Source organism: Vombatus ursinus, unplaced genomic scaffold, assembly GCF_900497805.2.
Source record: "Vombatus ursinus unplaced genomic scaffold, bare-nosed wombat genome assembly UNPS02014791.1, whole genome shotgun sequence".
NCBI classification, from domain to species: domain Eukaryota; kingdom Metazoa; phylum Chordata; class Mammalia; order Diprotodontia; family Vombatidae; genus Vombatus; species Vombatus ursinus.
This window is the reverse complement of record NW_020954569.1, coordinates 35,603,863-35,622,604: the sequence shown is the minus strand read 5'-3', so window position 1 is coordinate 35,622,604 and position 18,742 is coordinate 35,603,863. Positions and strand designations below refer to the sequence as shown.

Below are 18,742 nucleotides of genomic sequence, written 5' to 3'. Positions count from 1 at the left end.
TTTTTGGGGGCTGAGAAGAACATAGTGTTTTATTGTCATACAGACCGTGGACGGAAGGATATTTAGTGTAGTTTCTCTGGAGGAATTTCTTGAGGGCTTAGACAAGAGCTTTTTTAGAATGAGATCAGTCCAGATCAATCCACAAATATGTCTTGAGTGCCTACCATGTCAATTATAGTCTTCTATTATAGGAAATGTTGATTATAAATAAGATCACTGTTCCTTTTTAATATTGAAGAAATTAATTTTTTATCAACAACTTTTTTTTTTAAAGAACATCTTCCCAAGCTTCGAGCCAGACCATATTCTTGTGCAAGGTACTGTACTTTATATAAAATAGCATTATTCTTCCAGAGTTTATCATAGTCTTCAAATGTATAGATAAAAACGATTTAAATTAAAAATCATTTCATTATATGTTGAGTGCTTGCTCCATGTTAGAGACTATACTTGGTGCTCAGCGTACTAAAATAAAAAGAAAGACTCTTTTTTTTTTGTTTTAAGAGATCTAAAGTTTCAAATATCAAAAAGATTCCGATTATTAATAGCATAAAGTCCACATTCCACAGCCTGATGCCCTTTTGTTCACTCTCTGCTGCTTTGAGGAATGGATAAACAAAAGAACTATTTAATTGAAAATAAGTTTTTTCTTACCTGTTTCTTCTTTTACTTCTAAAATGCCACAAGAAGCTAGAACGGACAGAGTTACATTGGTTGGGGATGCAGGGGAAGAAGAACATAGAGAGCACACAGTTATTTTGGTTTTATAAAAAAAGATCATTTCATATTATTTATCTTGACCTATAAAACAGAAGAAAATCTTAGACCTTTTTCTGGTCTTTCCATTTTGAACATTTGGGCATTAAGATTTTGGTTTTGTTGTTTTGTTTTGTTCTTCAAATATCAATAGTCTCAGCAAATGGGAGGAGTTCACTGTCTTATGAGGACCCATAAAATGCACATGTTAAAAACAGTCCTAGTAAATTCTGAATAATTTTTCATGTAGTTTCTTTTTTTTTTAATTTTTATTTATTTTATTCTGAACCTAGGAAATAAAACAAGCATTTTCATAATAGTAGAATAAGAAAAAAAAAGATGATTGCACATGGAATTGCAAATCTATTACATACAACTTGCTATTTTTTTAAATATATAGTAGAGTTAACATGTAACTTTGTTTTTCCTTTTTTTCTTCTTCCCACCCTACCCTCCTCCCTCCCCCCCCCCTCCTAAAGATGGCTGTCATTAGACACAGGTGTGTGCGCGCGCGCGTGTGTGTGTGTGTGTGTGTGTGTGTGTGTGTGTGTGTGTGTAAAACCATTCTATATATACTTCTAATTATCTGTTCTTTCTCTGGATGCAGATAGCGTCTTCCTTCATAGGTCCTTTGTAGTTAATTTGGGAATGTGTAATAAGTCAAAATAACTGTGCAAGTCAGTTTTTATAAATATCACTATATCATGAAGACCAGACAATTGGAAATCTTATCAGTATAAATGTTATCAGGTCTAAAACTCATCTAGGAAAGCAGTACATGTTTTCATTCACAGAGAGCAGACAGATAGATAAGATCCCGTCAGTAAATATTATCTCCCCAAATGAAACTACCTTGTTTTCCATATAATAGTTCAAATATAGAACTGATGGCTTTCTGCTGTCTGTATCTTTGCAGCTCCTGTTTATTTCACCCAGGGAAACTTCATTTTGCATTTAACATTGTAGAGTTTTTGTCCGGTGTGGAACCTGTGACTTTGCGAAAAGGAATATGTACAGGCTGGCTAGCCATAATGGTTGACTCAGTACTTCAGGGAAATGGGAATGTCTCACAAGGAAATGATGTTGAAGCTAGCTTTCCAGAGGTACTTAAAATACTCTTAAGATTTCGTCATCCTTAAAAGAATTATTCCCAACCTGGAGAAAAGATTCCTCTTTTATTCTACATTGTTGTCTTCAGTTTCTGAAGAAGAAAATATACACTCTTAATTTAGTATCTTGATAATGGAAATATAAATTATATTTGAAATGTGCATTCTTTATTGTTGTTATCAAATTCTGAAGTTAAAAAAAATTTATGTATTTATTTGAATGCCAGCTGTTCTAAGTGCAGGAGAATATTGTTGTCATATTTTATACCTATTCTCTGAGTCTTACTTTTCCCCCTGGAAAACACATTAAACATAGTATGGTTTGTTTTTCTGCTTTCCTCTGTTCTTTATAGTCTTAGAAAGAGTTTGATTTTTCTTTTTCCTATAAGAAATTATTTCAGGAAGAACAGAATATTTACTGTACAAAATGACTAGAGGCTTTCATCTTTGTCCTCTCCACCACTTAACGCTACCTTTCCTTCGCTCCTTATCCCTAATACAACCAGTTTTAAGTTTGCAGTATAACTTAAGTTAAACTTTTAAGACATTCTTATATAAACACTAGAGATTACTAGTGTCCTAGCAAGGATGTTAGACTGTGTTTTTTTTTTTACTACTTCTTTTCCCCTTTTTCTGTTACACTTTTGATGTAAAGAATCAAAAGCACTGAAGAAGATAGCTTATTTCATTAATCCACAAATTACATTTATGTTTGCTCACTGGCCTTTGTGACTAGTTTATACATAGTCATGTGACCCTTAGAAAAATCTTAAGTACGTCTTCTACAATGGTCATTGGTCATTGAAATAAGGGAGTTTTCTCAGGCTTATCATGAAGTCCTCAGTGTATTTCTTGTCCTTATGAGATGTGATTTCTAGTTTTATCTCATGACTATTTTACTTTCTATAAAGTATTTGAGTTGGAAAGTGCTTATCCTCTGGGGAGAAATTAAAAGACTTCTTGTGTAGATGTGAGAGCCCTTGGGGATGACAGCCGCTGGGTAATGATGCCTTTCTCCTCCATCTTCTCTTTTCTGGACATACTGCCTTTATTAGGGAGGAATTTTACAATGTATTTTTGTCCCCAAAGAAGTTGTTCCATCATGTATACTTATTAGGCTTCCAAGTCTGTTAGGCTGATGTGAAATGATAGGAATCTGAGAAATTGTGCTTCCTTTACTAAAATAAATTACTGTAGAACTGACCCTGAAACTTTTAAGTTGATTCCTGATACCTGTCCTTATGAGTATAAAAAGTAAGGAGGAACTGTAAAATTAGGCATGGTGTTCTAACAAACATAATGGGTTTAGGGGGAAAAAAATGAAAAGAAAACATGCTGTTTTATTAGACTACCCCAGCAATACAGAGAAGAAAAGGAAGAAATTAATGTAGACATTTTTGAAAACAAGAATTTTACTGGAATTACCAACAGTTCTGGTTTCTTTCTGCAATATAAATCACGTGTTAGTTTAGTGTTTAGAAATTTTGCATATAGTAATGGTCAAGATAGTTTTTCACATAAAGTGCATAGATGTTGGCATATATTAAAATATTTATCTTCAGTTAACTGCAATTTTTTTATTAAGAAATCAATGCTTAGATTTGACAGTCAATTTTGCATTGCTAATACAATGCACTCTACTAATGAATTTCACAAGTATGTTTTCTCTGGATTAAAGGACAAAGGCAAAGACAGCTTCACATGCTTTAGGCAGAAGCTTCTAATGATGTTCTTACCGTCAATCAAAAAGATAATCATTCAGTCTGCGATATAACACACATATATATATTTTTCATTTCCTTTATGACCTTGGGTTTCTTACTGAAATACATTTTTATACTCTAGCTTGTAAAAAGAAAAACTTCATAAATCTGTTGTACTCAGTACCCTTTCTTTACTTAAAAATGTAGCTTATTCTCATTTTAAAAACAGTTGGGATTTAGGAAGAAAAATAGGAAAGCCTTCCAGCTTCATTTTTATATGTCTCTTTTCTTTCATTGTGATGAATCTGTTTATAATTTCACTGAGGTTGATGCTATTGTTTTATTCAGAGGTGGTTCTTAAGAAAAGTGTATTTTCAGATTTCATCACCTATTGTTGCTTTGAACTTCCTCTTCCTCCTCCTCAAAGGTATTCTTTCAATTTTGTAATTATGTTTCTTGATTTTTCAGATCTCCATTTTCCCTCATACCACCAACTCTTTCCGATTACCCAATGATCCTTCAGTACCTATTATAATGATTGGTCCAGGAACTGGAATTGCACCTTTTATTGGTTTCCTACAACATAGGTATGTTCTGCCTTATTTGATATTTAAAGAGCAATCATGTTTTTAATTAATGGGAAAAAACTAGTGTCTTCTAGTGCAGGAAATTTTATAAGGACTTTCAATTTTATTTTCTGGGTAACTTTCTTAGCAGTTTTTGATAACATTGTACTTTTCTTCAAAATTCTTGAAAAACATTTTTGATAATCAAACGTAAAGCATAAGTAAATGCTAATAAGTTAAAAGGATAGCAGCTATTCAGATTGCATTACAGAATTTTCAGTCATAAACGTGTTTTTGTTTTATGAATGAGCAATGTTGATTTACTTTGCCACATGTTGCTTTTATCCATGCATTTCAGTTTTTTATCGTGGTGTAATCAGTGCCCCTTTTCAGATACTCTTTCATGTTATAGAATTCAAGACGTTATCTCTAGGATCCTTAACACCATTTATAAATGATACCTGGATGAGATCCCATTATTTCAGAGACTTCATGAAGAAGTATCACCATTAGTCATTTTTGACAGTTTCATTAACAATATCTAAACAAAACTTTATGATGTTGAGCGCTATTAAAAGTACTTACCTCTATATCTGAAATAACACCTGTGCACTGTATATAGCTCCTATATAGAGTGGTTTTCTTTAAAACACTGAGGTAGCTTGGCACAGTGGGTAGAGAGCTGTCCGGGGAACTAAGAAGTTAAATTCCTTCCTCTAGTCCATACTAGCTGTGTATCCCTTGGAAAGTCAGAAAAGATTCCTGCAGTCCAGATCAACCTAGAAAATCACAAGTTGACATTAACAGTGTTGTATTATATTTTTATTTGTTTTGTTAAACATTTCCCAATTACATTTTAATCAGATTCAGGCTACACTCAGGAGGTCCCTGAAGTTGACACCTGTTCTAGACAACCAAGTTTCAGAAAATATACCAACCTGCAATAGTAGAAGGACTTCCTGTTTCTGGGAGTTCTCAGTACCAGTGAAATCACAGGGACTGGCCCAAGCTGTTTTTTGTAAATATTCATGCTCTGCTCCCTGCCTTCTTTTCTTTTTTTTAGAAAGGACAGTTCAGAAATACAAGATTTGCAGGTAAAAATGTTTTTAATTGTGTTTGCCTCAGTTATGATATACTAAACTGTTGATTTTCTACATTTAGACTGTTTCCAACAAATTTTTAATCCCAGAACAACATCCCCCTGCCACCCAACATTTTCCCTGCCTCATTCCACTATTATTAGGGATACAAGGACATAAAAATAATTTCTAATATTAACCTAAGTACTTCATAGTTAAGAAAGGGAGTAGAGAGAATAAATTTACTTATCCCTTTTCCTTGCACTTCTCTCCCTCCTTCATCCCTTGACCCCCCCCCCCATATCAAACTACAAAATATACTTCAAAGCCAATGTAATTTTTGGATCCCAGTGTTCCTTTAATTCCTTTAGTGTAAGTAATTGAAACTGACTCCAGTTGTACTCTTTTTGTAACATATTCCACCAATTTATGAATTAAGGTGAATGTACAGTGGGGAGTAAGTAATGAAATTTTGTGTTGTGCTGCTGTACAAATATGATGTTTGGGCCTTTTTCAAAATGAATTCTATTTCTGATTTTATTTGAAATTAAATAGTGGCTCTTGGTGTCTTATACATCACGTGGACATCACGCGGCTTTCAAAATAGACAATAGCAAAGTTGAAGGCAGCAAAGTTGAAGGCAGCCTCTTTTTAATGCCTTTCACACAATGAACAGCCCTCGTTTTTTGTTACCTCTCAAGTTTTTCCAAGCAAGAAGTCTTCCTCTCTCTCCCCCCTTGCTTTTTCCCAAAAGAAGTAAAATATATTCTACTGGCTCTTGATAATCTGTGACTTGTTTTTCTTTATTATTCTTTGCCTAATACTGAAAGTTTGATACTTATCTTCAACAGATAATCAGTATTATTTCCATTCTCTGGAACACAGCTTTATTTTTCAGCCTTAAAAAGAAATTATATATCTAGTTGTGATTCATGGTTTAATTTCAAATTATAACTCAATTTTTAATTCTCTTAAGTTGTTTTAAGACTGTTTGTATATCTAAACTGTGACATTGATGATCAATAAGCCCACTTGTGTTTCATTTATAATGACCTGAGGTATATTTCTGAAATATTTTCAGTAAAACAGTTTTAATACTAATTCCCTTCGTGGATCACTGTCATGTTAGAATTTTATTTCACAGAATACCATCCAAAGGCTATTACACTTTAAAAAAAGTTTTTGAAGTAAGAAGGGGGAAAAATTATATAGTTCATTGGGACAGTATAAGGGAATTTAATTGAAATAAACTTTTTCTTTCTGCTTTCTTTTGAGAAGGTGTGTGAAATACTATAAAAAAGGATTTCTTTGCAGTGATTCTTATGGACACCAGATTTTTCATTTCTTTGAGTGGGATACATCTTGTTAAAGCTTAAACCATAGTTGCAGTGTAGTAACTTAACCTCAAGTTGAAGTTCAAGCCCCAAGTTCAAATATGACTGAAAGAAAGAACCCAAGAGTTTGAAGTGGTCAATATTCTTTTAAAAAAAAAAATCAGTCAGTAGATATTTACTACTAGATGTAAGGGTTTGTGCCGATACTGCAAAGGAGATAATCCTTACCAGGAACTTAATGTTCTGATTTATCTTTATATATAAGCAAAAGATGATGCTTACAGAAGATGTACTGCCAAGTCATTGCATGTGTGTGTATACCACATATATATATACATGCATACATACACATGTGCACATATGTGTATGTGCCTGTATAGTAGAAATAATAGTCATAAAGTAATAACAGTAACAATAGCAACTAACTACTGTATGCCAGTGCTTTTCACATATTTCCTCACTTGATCCTCAAATGAACCCTGGGAGGTAGGTTCCATTATTTTCATTTTACAGAAGAGGAAACTGAGACAAACAGGGTAATGACTTGCGCAGGATCACATAACTAATAAGTGTTAAAGTCACATTTGAACTCAGGACTTCCTGACTCCCAAGACCAGCATTCTATCTACTGTAGTATGTGTGTGTGTCTGAGGTGTCTGTGCAATTGTGTTGTCACAGTCTGATCAGTAAGAATTAATGATGATCTCTTCCTCATGGGCATGTGGGTGGTGCGGTGACTAGAGCACAGGGCCTAGAGGCAGGAAAACCTAAGTTCAAATCTAACCTCAGATATTTACTAGCTGTGTGACCCTGGCAAGTTCTTTAACCTTGTTTGCCTCAGTTTCCTCATCTGTAAATTGAGCTGGAGAAGGAAATGGCAAACTATTCTAGTGTCTATGCCAAGAAAATGCCAAATGGAATCATGAAGAGTTGGACATGACTGAACCGACTGAATGAGTTTCTCATATATTGTGGATATCAGACCTTTATCAGAAAAATTTGTTGCAAAAATTTTTTTTCCCACCTGTGTTTCCCTTCTGATTTTAATTTTTTTCATGCAAAAACCTATAAATTTTCTATAATCAAAATTGTCCAATTTATCTTCCATGAACCTTTCTGTCCTTTAGAGGCAATGAATTCCTCCCCTCTTCATAACTGCAAGAGATAATTTTTCTTGCTCTTTAATTTATATTTATATATCCATTTAGAGTTTATCATGGCATGAGGTATGAGATGTTGGTCTATAGGTAAATTTCTGCTAGATTGCTGTCCGGTTTTTCCAGCAGTTTTTGTGAAGTTGTTCAGGTCTTTGGGTTTGTCAAACAATATTCTACAGTGCAATCATTTGTTTCTTCATGCTGTTTATCTCATACATTCCACTGATTGATTTATTTTTGGACCAGTAACAAATCATTTTGATGATTACTCTTTTGTTATGTATTTTAAGATCTGATACTGCTAAGTCTTCTTTCCCATAGTTTCTCCCCCCTATTATTTCCTTTAAGATTCTTGACCTTTTGTCTCTTCAGATGAATTTCATTATTTTTTTTAGCCTGATGAAATAATCCATTAGTAGTTTAATTGGTTTGGCATTGAATAAGTAAATTAATTTATTAAATTAATAGTCATTTTTATTAACATTGACATGACTTGCCCATGAGCAATTAATATTTCTCTTGTTTTTTAGGGTCTATTTCTGTAAAGTGTATTGTTACATTCATATAGTTCCTAGGTATGTCTTGTATTATAGCTTATGTAGTTATTTTGAGTGGAATTTGTTTTCTGTATTTATATTTTGTTAAATTACTAATTGTTTCAATCTTTAGGTGACTTTTTAGGGTTATCTAGGTAGACTATCTTATCATCTATAGAACTCAGTAGTTTTGTTTCTTCCTTGCTGCTGTTTTATTCCCTTGATTTTTTTTTCTTGCATCATTGTTATACCTAGCATTTCTAATATTGTGTAGTATATAATTGTATAATGAGAAGCTTTGCTTGACTTACAGTCCTATTAGGAGAGAACCTCCTACGTTTCTCTCTTATGTGTTTGTTTGCTTTTAATTTTAGATGCTATTTACCATATTATTTATTCTCATCCTTTCTAGTGTTTTTAAGAGAAATAGGTCTTAGAGTGTGCTAAAGACCATTTTGGCATCTATTGAGATAATCATGTGTTTTAAAATTATTTTTGTTGTTGATTTTACATATTGTGTTTAGTTTTTCTTATACTGAAACCCAGCCTGCATGCTTAGTATAAATTCAACCTGTTTGTGTTATCTTTTAAATGTGATTTTGTATCCTATTTGCCAATATTTTTTGTGTCAGCTTTTTTTAGAGATATTAGTCTATAGTTTTCCTTCCCTTTTAACTCTTCCTGGTTTAGGAATCAAGACCATATTTGTATCATAGAAAGAGTTTGGAAAATTCTTTTTGCAAACAGTTTGCATGATATTGGAGTTAATTGTTCTTTGAATGTTTGATAGAATTAATTCACTTGTAAACACATCTGATCTTTTAGCTTTTTTTTTTCTTTAGAGTTCATCTAAGGCTTTGCTGATTTCTTTTTTGACATTGGATTATTTAAATTTATTTCTTCTGTTAATCTCAATATTTTATATTTGTAATTATCCATTTTATCCAAGTTCCGTTTTTATGGGCATATGAGTGAGAAAATAATGTCTAATAATTTCCATTATTTTCTCTTCATTTGCTCTGAATTTTCATCTTCATTTTTGATATAAACAATTTTTTTCTCTTTTTAAATTACTAGCTAAGATTGTTATTTTCCCGCAATTTTATCTATCTTATCTTTGGTTTTCAGAATTTCTATCTTGGTTTTTTTTTGTTTTGTTTTTTGTTTGTTTTTTTCTAGTTGGGAGGGTTGATTTGTTGCTTTTCTAAGGTTTTGAGGGGGGATATTGTTTTGGGTTTTTTTGCTTTAGTTATATGCCCATCTCACTGATTTGTTCTTTCTCTCTTTAATTGATGAAAATGTTTTTAGAGATATAAATTTTCCCCTGATCTGGTTCAGGCCAGTTTCATGTTAGTTTAGGCTCAGTGTTAGATTAAAATAGTTAAGGAAGGGAGGTTTACTTAGCCATGGCATATTTAGTCTGGGTCTGGCCTGTAGGTCCAACTGTGATGACTCCCATAATCTTAGGGCATACATCAAGTTTAAAGGACCCAGACACCTTGTGGATAGAACTTTTTATGCCCTTAGGTGGCTAGAAAGTCAACACCAAAAAGTTGTAGTCAGCTGATTGGCTTGAGCCTCCTGTAGTCTTAGGGACAGCTTCCTTGTCCCACCAAATTGGAGGAAGAGAGAAGAGATAATTGGTAGAGAGTGATTCTATCACATTCCATCCCTTGGGGCCAATTTTGATACTCATTTTGGGTAAATTTAGATAACCTGGCCTGACTCAACAACTGGTTTTAACATCATAGTTTGTTTTCTGATTATGGTTTCCAGTTAAGTGAAAGTGTTTTTCCTTCATGTAATTTTCTTTTCTCATACTTTTTCTAGACTAATGAGAGTTTTGCATTTTATAGATTGAATCTTAGTATTTTTGAGTGTATTAATAATAATGGGTTTGTTTTTTTTTCATTTATAGGATATGCACAAATTCCAAGTTGGCTTTTGTAGTAGTAGATGTTAAAACAGAAACAGTAAATTATGAAATTTTACATTAAGATATTTGCTTTTCTAAGTTATTATGACTATAAACTTCATTGTTTTTTCAAAGTTGTCAAACATTAAGGAGATGGGAGTGTGAAATGTTATGAAAAAACCAGTTTCACACAGTTTTCAAATTCTTTGTTCAATGGCCTAGCTAATCCTTTTCATTCTGTGTTTAGAAATTATATATTTGTACATTTTTTTTTTTCAAATTAGATTTACATAATGTTTTTCGTTTGAAAAGTGAGAAGCTGTCTTCAGGCCTTATGCTACCAACTTTTGTGATCAGGCCCTGAACATTCAAAAGTTAGTTAAATGATTGAACTTCAAGTAGAACATTAAACATGAAATAGAAAAGAAGCAATTTTAAAACTAACCAGCATTCCTTCACAGTATTGTTTAACAGCAGAGAAATTTGGCTTTTACATTATTTCAATATCAAGTACATTATTTTCTTTTTCATTCAGAGAAAAAATCCAGGAACAGCAGCCAGATGGAAACTTTGGAGCCATGTGGTTATTTTTTGGCTGCAGACATAAGGATAGAGACTATTTATTCAGGTATTTCGTCATTTGGTAGTCTAGTATCTTACAGCTGACCATTGGCTAATACAACATCTAATGTTCAGCCTTTTAAAAACTAGCTAACCTTATTTGGATGTTCTATTTCAGAGAAGATCTAGACCATTTCCTTAAAAATGGCATTTTAACTCAGCTGAAAGTCTCCTTCTCCAGAGATGTTCCAGCGAAAGGGGAAGATACCTCACCCAAATATGTGCAAGATAATATTCGCCTTTATTCCCAGCAAGTCACAAGAATCCTTCTCCAAGAAAAGGGTTATGTCTATGTGTGTGGGTAAGTGGATTTGACACTAGTACATTAAGTGGGAAAAAGAAATTAGTAGTTCTGTAAACAGATAGCTTTCAGTACTAATTAATTTGTTCACATAACGAAGAGATATTTTCTCAAGCTCAAAAACAGAAGCATTAAAATTATATTTGAGCATACTTTTGATACCTAGAATTTGATACATAACCATCATGGCAGAGTAGAGAGAAAGCTGGCCTTGTAATTGGAAAGACCTGGGTTCAAGACCTCCCACTGATACTTTCTGGCTGTTAACAAGTCATTGAAGCTCTTAGGGCAGCAGGCACCTAGCTAAAACTAAGTTTCAGAGAAGGTGCAAGTCTTACTAGCCAGGATTCCCTGCACCGATGGAATGATACACATACATAATGTCCTTGACAGGAAGATGGTGATGAAGATTAACTTTGTCATATATAAACTATTCTAGCTTATGTAAGTAAACCAGCCTGAGAAATAGATATGTGGTCTTATATTTTACATGAATTATTTGCTAATGTGAGGGACACAATCACCTTCTTCCCTTCTTCTTTAATGCAGAGTATTTGTGAGTAGACTGACAAACCTGGAATTTATTTTCTTGAGGAATTATATCCTTTTTTTAGTTCTGGGTCTTGATCCTTTGGTGGAAATTGTAGTAATTACCCTTAAATGCAATGACTATTTTGATTTAACTTATTGATATTATGGAAATAGATAAGATTTAGTACTAACAAAAACCATTTTATATCATAGGATGCTCATTTAGAGCACATAACTATTAAGATGTTAAAAGCCTGTATTAAAATGGTATAAATTTTCACCTCAGTCTTCCAAATAAGGACATCTAATTTTGGTGTTAGATGAATGTTAATATGCAGTTTTAGTACTTCTTCTGTTGCGTGAAAGAAACTTTAAGTTTTCATCATTATATGACTAGTTTGTTAACCTTTCGATAATGTCAAACATTTTACATTTAGTCCTCGGTGGTCACAGTGAACCTTTGGAATTTATGGAGTAGGAGAGTAATGTGGTTAGATCTGCACTTTAAGAATTATCATTTTAATAGCTGAGTGGAGGATGGACTGGTGTGGGGAGAGACTTGTGGCATAGTCACAGTGTGAAGTGAATAGAACTTGCAGTGGGGTGGCGGTGACATGTCAGAATAATGAAGGGGAAGAATAAAAAGATATTATAAAGTTAAAACTAACAGGCTTTGCCAACAGATTGGAGGTTCGGGATGAGTATGAAGAGTCCACAATGACATTTGGTTTGCAAGTTGATAATAATGTATGTACCCTACTTAAACAGGATGGTTGTGAAAGTGAAATGATGTAATAGGCATGAAGAATTTGTAATTGCTGAGTACTGTATATATATATGATCACTATTATTATAGATCATAGTGAGTCAGTATAAAAACTGTTAGAGTGATAGCCTTACTTTAAACTCTAACCACAGCAGGTTAGTTGGCAGCAGCTCTGGTAACATAACTGGGCCTGGCAGCTATGAATAGCCATTCTGAATATCCTTAGTGTAAGTTCTACTGTGATATACCCTGTTATAAAAAGACTGTATCAATTTTAATCATCACATAATGGTCAGATCCAAATTAGGAGACAAAAGAATGTTTTCAGTAAAGTTACTATACTAGTTGACCAGGGGAAATATGAGTAGTGTGTCTGGATTTTGGCAGCATGTTTTACAATGTTTTATAGCCTCCTGGAAGACAAGGTGGAGAAAAGTGAACTATGCCAGTGATGTCAGATTCAAATAGAAACAGATCTCCGCCAGCCACATATTGACTTAGACACAAATTAACATTATCTATGTTGTTGTATTTGTATTTTGTTAAACATTTCCCAGTTACATTTTAATATGGTTCAGGCCATGTTTGGGGGTTTTGTGGGGCACTGACCATGAGTTTGACATCTCTCATCCATGTAATAAGTGGACTTAGAATTGGCTGATCAGCTGTACAGGAGTTGAATCAACCTTAATCAGTGCTAACCAAAGAGTTCTCTAGTGACGTGTTCGGTTCAGGTAATTTTGAGGTCCTGCCTGACTCTCTGTCTGACATTCTGCTGCCTGCCTTGATTAGATTACTGCTGAATTTGCTGTACTTGCTAGTAAAGAATTACATCAAACTAAAAATCTTCTTCTTTTCCAGAGATGCAAAAGGAATGGCAAAAGATGTGAATGATGCTTTAGTGGAAATCTTAAGCAAGGAGGCTGGGGTTGAAAAGTTGGAAGCAATGAAAATGTTGGCTACGTTACGAGAAGAAAAACGATATCTACAAGATATTTGGTCTTAAGATATATTTTGTCTGTTTGGAAAGACTCTCAGATCTTTTGAGCCGAAAATATTAGAATGCTTTTTCCCTATTTTCATATTCTGTGCCAATTATTTTAGTTTTTATATTTCCTGGTGGGACTTTGATATGAAAAATTTACCATTGCAGGAAGCCTTTGTTTAAGATCTTAAATAATTTACTACTGCCTACTCAGTAGTACTTCTAGGGTGTTTTTGCAAGTATTATAGTTCAGTGATGTCAAACTCAAATAGAAACAATGGCCACTAACGCATACATAAGGAATCCTATGGGCTACATATTGACTTAGTTTTAAAAATGTAATAATATCTATATTTTATTGTATTCTTATTTTGTTTAATGTTTCCCATTTTGTTTAATATTTCCCAGTAATGTTTTAATCTTGTTCAGGCTGCACTCTGAGGGGTTATGAACCTCATATTTGGCACTTCCGCTGTGGTTGAGGGTGTGTGTTGTGGCTTCTATTGCTTGCCAACTTTCCCAAATGTAGGTTGAACTTTCCTTGTTAAAATGGACTAGCAAGTGTGGAAAAAAGGTAAAAAACAATTAACATGAATAAGACTTTCTCCTTATTTAGTTAGAGCCAAACAAGCATTTTAAAAAATGAGACCTTTGAAAGGTAATTCTTCAACTATCCCAAACATTTTGTAAATAAGTATATTTTTCTTTGCCTCAGGATTTCTAGAAACTATATATTAAAATGAGCAGTGTAGCCATTTCAGTGATTTGAGCAGTAGTGTTGAATTAATCCTTACTTTATTTTTGTCAGTTTATATTGCTCAAATTTTTGATAAGTACAGGATTTTTGTACAAGATAACCTTCATATTTTATATTTCTAGAAATGTTTAGTATTTTCAAGTTTATATCATTTAGTTGAAGAAAATTTAACTTTTATCAGATGACTAACATTACCAAAGATTTACAGAGAAAAAGTATTTTTAGCATTCATGTGTTTCCATTTATATATTATTGTATGTGTGTAGATATAGAATATACGTATATATTATATATTATACACTATATAATATGCTATATATACATACATATACTTGTGTGTGTGTGTGTGTGTGTGTGTGTATGAAATGTCTCTAAAAGATCCAAGTAGCAATTTTTTATCATGGCAGTACAGTTAATATCCATGATATATGCCAATCATTTTTGTCAAACTTATCTGTAGTGTATCTATATGCACACCCATCTATCTATATCTATTTATATCTCTCTCTATAAAATATCTATATATAATATTGTTATATTTCAGAGAACATCTGAAATATTGTCATAGTGCATCTTGTTGAATTTTATGATCTGCTGTATGTATTTCTGAAGAGAAAAAATACACTTTCATTTGAGTGAGAATATGGTATAGAACTTTTATGATTGAATTTGATGCTTGCCACTCTTCTTTGGATTTGTGTACTTCACTGCCAAATTTAGCACATCTTATTCTCATTTCTGGAATCTGTTTTAGACAGATTTTAAAAATATAAAGATTGAAAAGTTCTAACTAATCTTTATGGTCCAAGTAGAACTGTCAATTTTGATAAATTCTCTTCCAAACAAAGAGTTCAAACTGCAGATTCCTGTTCTCTTATAATCACCTTTAATTTGGAAGCAATTTACTGCTGTATCTGTTATCTCTATCATATCATTCTCCAGAGAAACTTTTTAAAGGGTTGTCAAATTAGCTTGTGCCATGTTCTTTGAGAAATAAAGGTAAACTGAGGCACAAAGTTCCAATCACAATTCATTTATTATTAAAGCTAGCAATTGCCAAACTAAGGTTCCTCTGTAGCCAAGAATAAACCAACGGGTTTACAGAGAGTATTTTTATAGTCGATAAAGAGAAATTAATAAAAAATTTATGTGTGTATGTGTACATGTACATATGTGTATGTATATGTTCATGAGATTAATAAATATTCGTAATATTGATGCATATTCATAGGATTTACAGGCATATGGAAGCATAACAGGAATAGACAAGTAAATCATTTATAACAATAGGCCTGTAGGCGTTCCCAACTCCATGTGATTTTAATTAAATCAAAGTTCAACTTTCTTGTTGGCTTGGGTATCCGTGATTAAAGAAGCAATTCATTGATATGCTATGAGGGTGTCATGGAGTATTTTCTAAGTTTTCATGAGTCTAAATGAGAATTAACTTGTGTACAAACAGGGAAACTAACACTGAGGAAGGGAAGATTTGCAAAACAAAGGACTTAGGCTCACAAGAGGGGGTGGGGGAATATTAAACTCTTAGCAACTCAAGTTATTCAGTAATAGTTATTCAGTAATAAAAGCTAGCTTAATTAAGTTTAATAATACATAACAAGGCTTAGCCAAAACTCTAGTCTGATTATACAGATTGAACACAATTCTCAGTTTGCATTTCTCAGCCATAGAGTAATTGATAAAAAGAAAACTTCTTTCTCTAGCCATTCTTTTATTAAAACATAATAATTGTATTTTTTTTTAATTTCTGTCAAAGCATGTAGGGTGACCTTGATTTTAAAAAAAAAATAATAAGGTCTATTGTACAATCTACCAAAACAACTAGTGACTTTTAAAAATAACTTTACCACGACTTTATCTTGAAATATCCAGTCAGCCATCCCCAGATAGACAAGTTGCAAAACAGATATGAATAAACACTTCTCAAATGAATTTAAAACTACTATTTAAATGAATGTTGTTCCAAATCATTAAGAGAAATACAACTCAGAACAACTCTGTGATTTTGTCTTACCCCCAGCAAATTGTCAAAGATGATAAAGAATGTAACTGTTGGAGGAGTTGTGGAAAGTCTATCACACAAATGCCTTATTGGGAGAGCTGTGAACTAATCAAGACAGTCTGGAACATGGAATTAAGGTGAAAGTAACTAAAACATCCATACCCTTTGACCCAGAGATTCCATTGATGGGCATCTATGCTAAAGTCAATGAAAAAAAGGCCCTATATGCACCAAAATATTTATAGGAGTATTTTTTTTTCATATTCTCTAAGAGCTAGAATTGATGTACATGTCCATCTATTGAGGAATGACTAAAAAAAGAGTCAGCCTTTTATAGTGGATAGAGTGATAGACATAGAATCAGGAAGACCTGGGTTCAAAAGTGCCTCAGACACTTAATGTATGACCCTGAGGAAGTCACTAAACTTTTCTGTGCCTTAGTTTCCTCAACTGTAAAATAGGGAGTTTAGTGGCCTCTTTAGTTCTATTCTAACCCCAAATCTATGATCCTGTAAGTATGTTATTATACATGAATAGTAGAATATTGCTATAGTGTAAGAAATGATGAATGTAAAGAAATGTGAGGACTCACATGAACTGATTCAGAATGAAGTAAGAACTAAGAAAATAGTGTTCACAATAACCACAATATTAATGAGAGAAAAAAACAGCAACAAAACAAAACTACATAATTCAAAAATTTAATGACCAAGCTTGATCTTGCTAAAGGGATAAAAAGATACCTTTTTGCTCCATTGCAGAGATGGACTGGTTTTGGAACACTGAATATAATGTAGGACTTTCTTTTTTCTGTCTCATGGTTGGTGAATTTTTCTCCCTCTTTTTGCTATGGGAGTTGGCTCTGTAGGAGGGGAGAGAGGAAAATTGTCTTGGGAAATGTAGGTGATATGAAAATAAAATATCAATAAAATATTTTTTTAAAAAATGCAATATAATTGGTTATCTTTGTAATCTTGTATATTTTATTTATGCATCTAAGAACATTCTGAAGAAGGGTCCTTGGGTTTCACTGGAGTGCCAGAGAGATCTATGACACAAGAAAGGTTTGGAACCTCTGCTTAATGGCAAGGGGAGTTGATGAGTGTAAAGGTATGTTTATGTGACAGAAATTTTGCTTTCTTAAGTGAAAAGTCTAACATCCTCGATTTGATGCATAAGAGTTTCAGGAAAGGGCTCAAAATCAGCTTGAGTAGTAAGTAGGATTCTAATTAGTTTGTGATGGTTAAATCTTAGACATTGTAAATGGCTTATAAGTTATTCATTAGGATCTCCTTTTCTGAAAATACAGAGTCAGGATTGAGAGAGAGGAGCTATTAAATTATCTGTTCTATTATTCATGAGAATAATGCTTATGGAATTTTGAATTAGAAAAAAAGCTTTATTTCACAAATTACAGAACAGTTCTTAACCTTTGTTTAATTTTTTTTTGTAACTGTCAGAAAATTGATTTCTTTTGTAGTTCTATATATTTTGTGCATTTAAATACATTTTGGGTTGTCCATAGGCTTCCACAGACACTCAAAGCTGTGTTAATAGTTAAGAACTGCTATTTAAGCAGCTAGATGGCTTAGTAAATTGAGTGTTGGGCCTGGATTCAGGAAGACTGACGTTTAATTCTAACCTCAGAGACTAACTGTGTGATCTTGATCAAGTCACTTAACTTCTGTTTCTTCAGTTGTAAAACGGGAATAATAATAGCACTTACCTTGCAGTGTTGTTGTGAAGATTAAATGAGATAATATTTGTAAAAGTTTTTTGCAGAGTGTTTTCCTGACATATAGTAGGTGCTATATAAGTGCTTTCTTTTTCTCCCCTCCCCTTACAGAATAATACATTTTCATTATAGATATTGGCTTTAAATAACATTTTTTCTTTATTTTTAACATTCTTTTTAAAAAACTTTGAGTTCCTAGTTCTCTGCCTCTAGCCCCTACTTCTTCCTCTAGCCCCTCCCCTTCCCATTGAGAAGGTAAGCATATATCAATTATACATGTGAAGTATTTGCATGAAATCATGCAAAGCATTTCCACGTTAGTCATGTTGCAAAACAAAAATAAACAGAAGAAAGTATGCTCCAATGTGTTCTCAGAGTTCTTCAGTTCTTGGTCTAGAAGTGGATGATATTTTCTATCATAGGTATTTTGGAATGGCTCATTTTTTTTTCTCATAAATTTGGCTCAGTTCTGTATGTATTTGAGAAATAAGGCCTTTATCAGAGAAACTTGTAAATCCTCCCACCCTAGTTTCCTGCTTTCCATCTACTTCTGGCTGCACTGGTTTTGTTTGTGTAAAACCTTATTTCACGTAATCAAAATCATCTATTTTGCTTCTTGTGATTCCTCTTATCTGATTATAAACTCTTCCCTTATGCATAGATCTGAAAGGTTAATTTTTCCATGTTCCCCTAATTTACTTATAATATCACCCTTTATGTCTAAACCTTTTATCTGTTTTGACCTTATTTTGGGGTACAGGGTGAGATGTTGGTGTATACCTAATTTCTGCCAAACTGCTTTCCAGTTTTCCCAGCAAATGGTAAGTTTTTGCCCCAAAAGTTTGGATCTTTGGGTTTATCCATTTGCTAT

At 33.0% G+C, this 18,742-nt stretch overlaps 1 protein-coding gene across 4 annotated transcripts in view; it reads left to right on the top strand.

Moving 5' to 3' along the window:
- Positions 1-15,272, top strand: part of MTRR (5-methyltetrahydrofolate-homocysteine methyltransferase reductase) — a 41,561-nt gene extending 26,289 nt beyond the window's left edge. For all 4 annotated transcript variants that reach the window (XM_027868919.1, XM_027868920.1, XM_027868922.1 and 1 more), the window contains exons 10-15: positions 275-317; positions 1,673-1,859; positions 4,037-4,155; positions 10,691-10,783; positions 10,895-11,077; positions 13,236-15,272. In XM_027868919.1, the coding sequence (XP_027724720.1) occupies positions 275-317; positions 1,673-1,859; positions 4,037-4,155; positions 10,691-10,783; positions 10,895-11,077; positions 13,236-13,380 (770 nt within the window). In that variant the 3' untranslated portion in view covers positions 13,381-15,272. The remainder of the gene's footprint in view (positions 1-274; positions 318-1,672; positions 1,860-4,036; positions 4,156-10,690; positions 10,784-10,894; positions 11,078-13,235) is intronic.
- Positions 15,273-18,742: the final 3,470 nt, after the last annotated feature.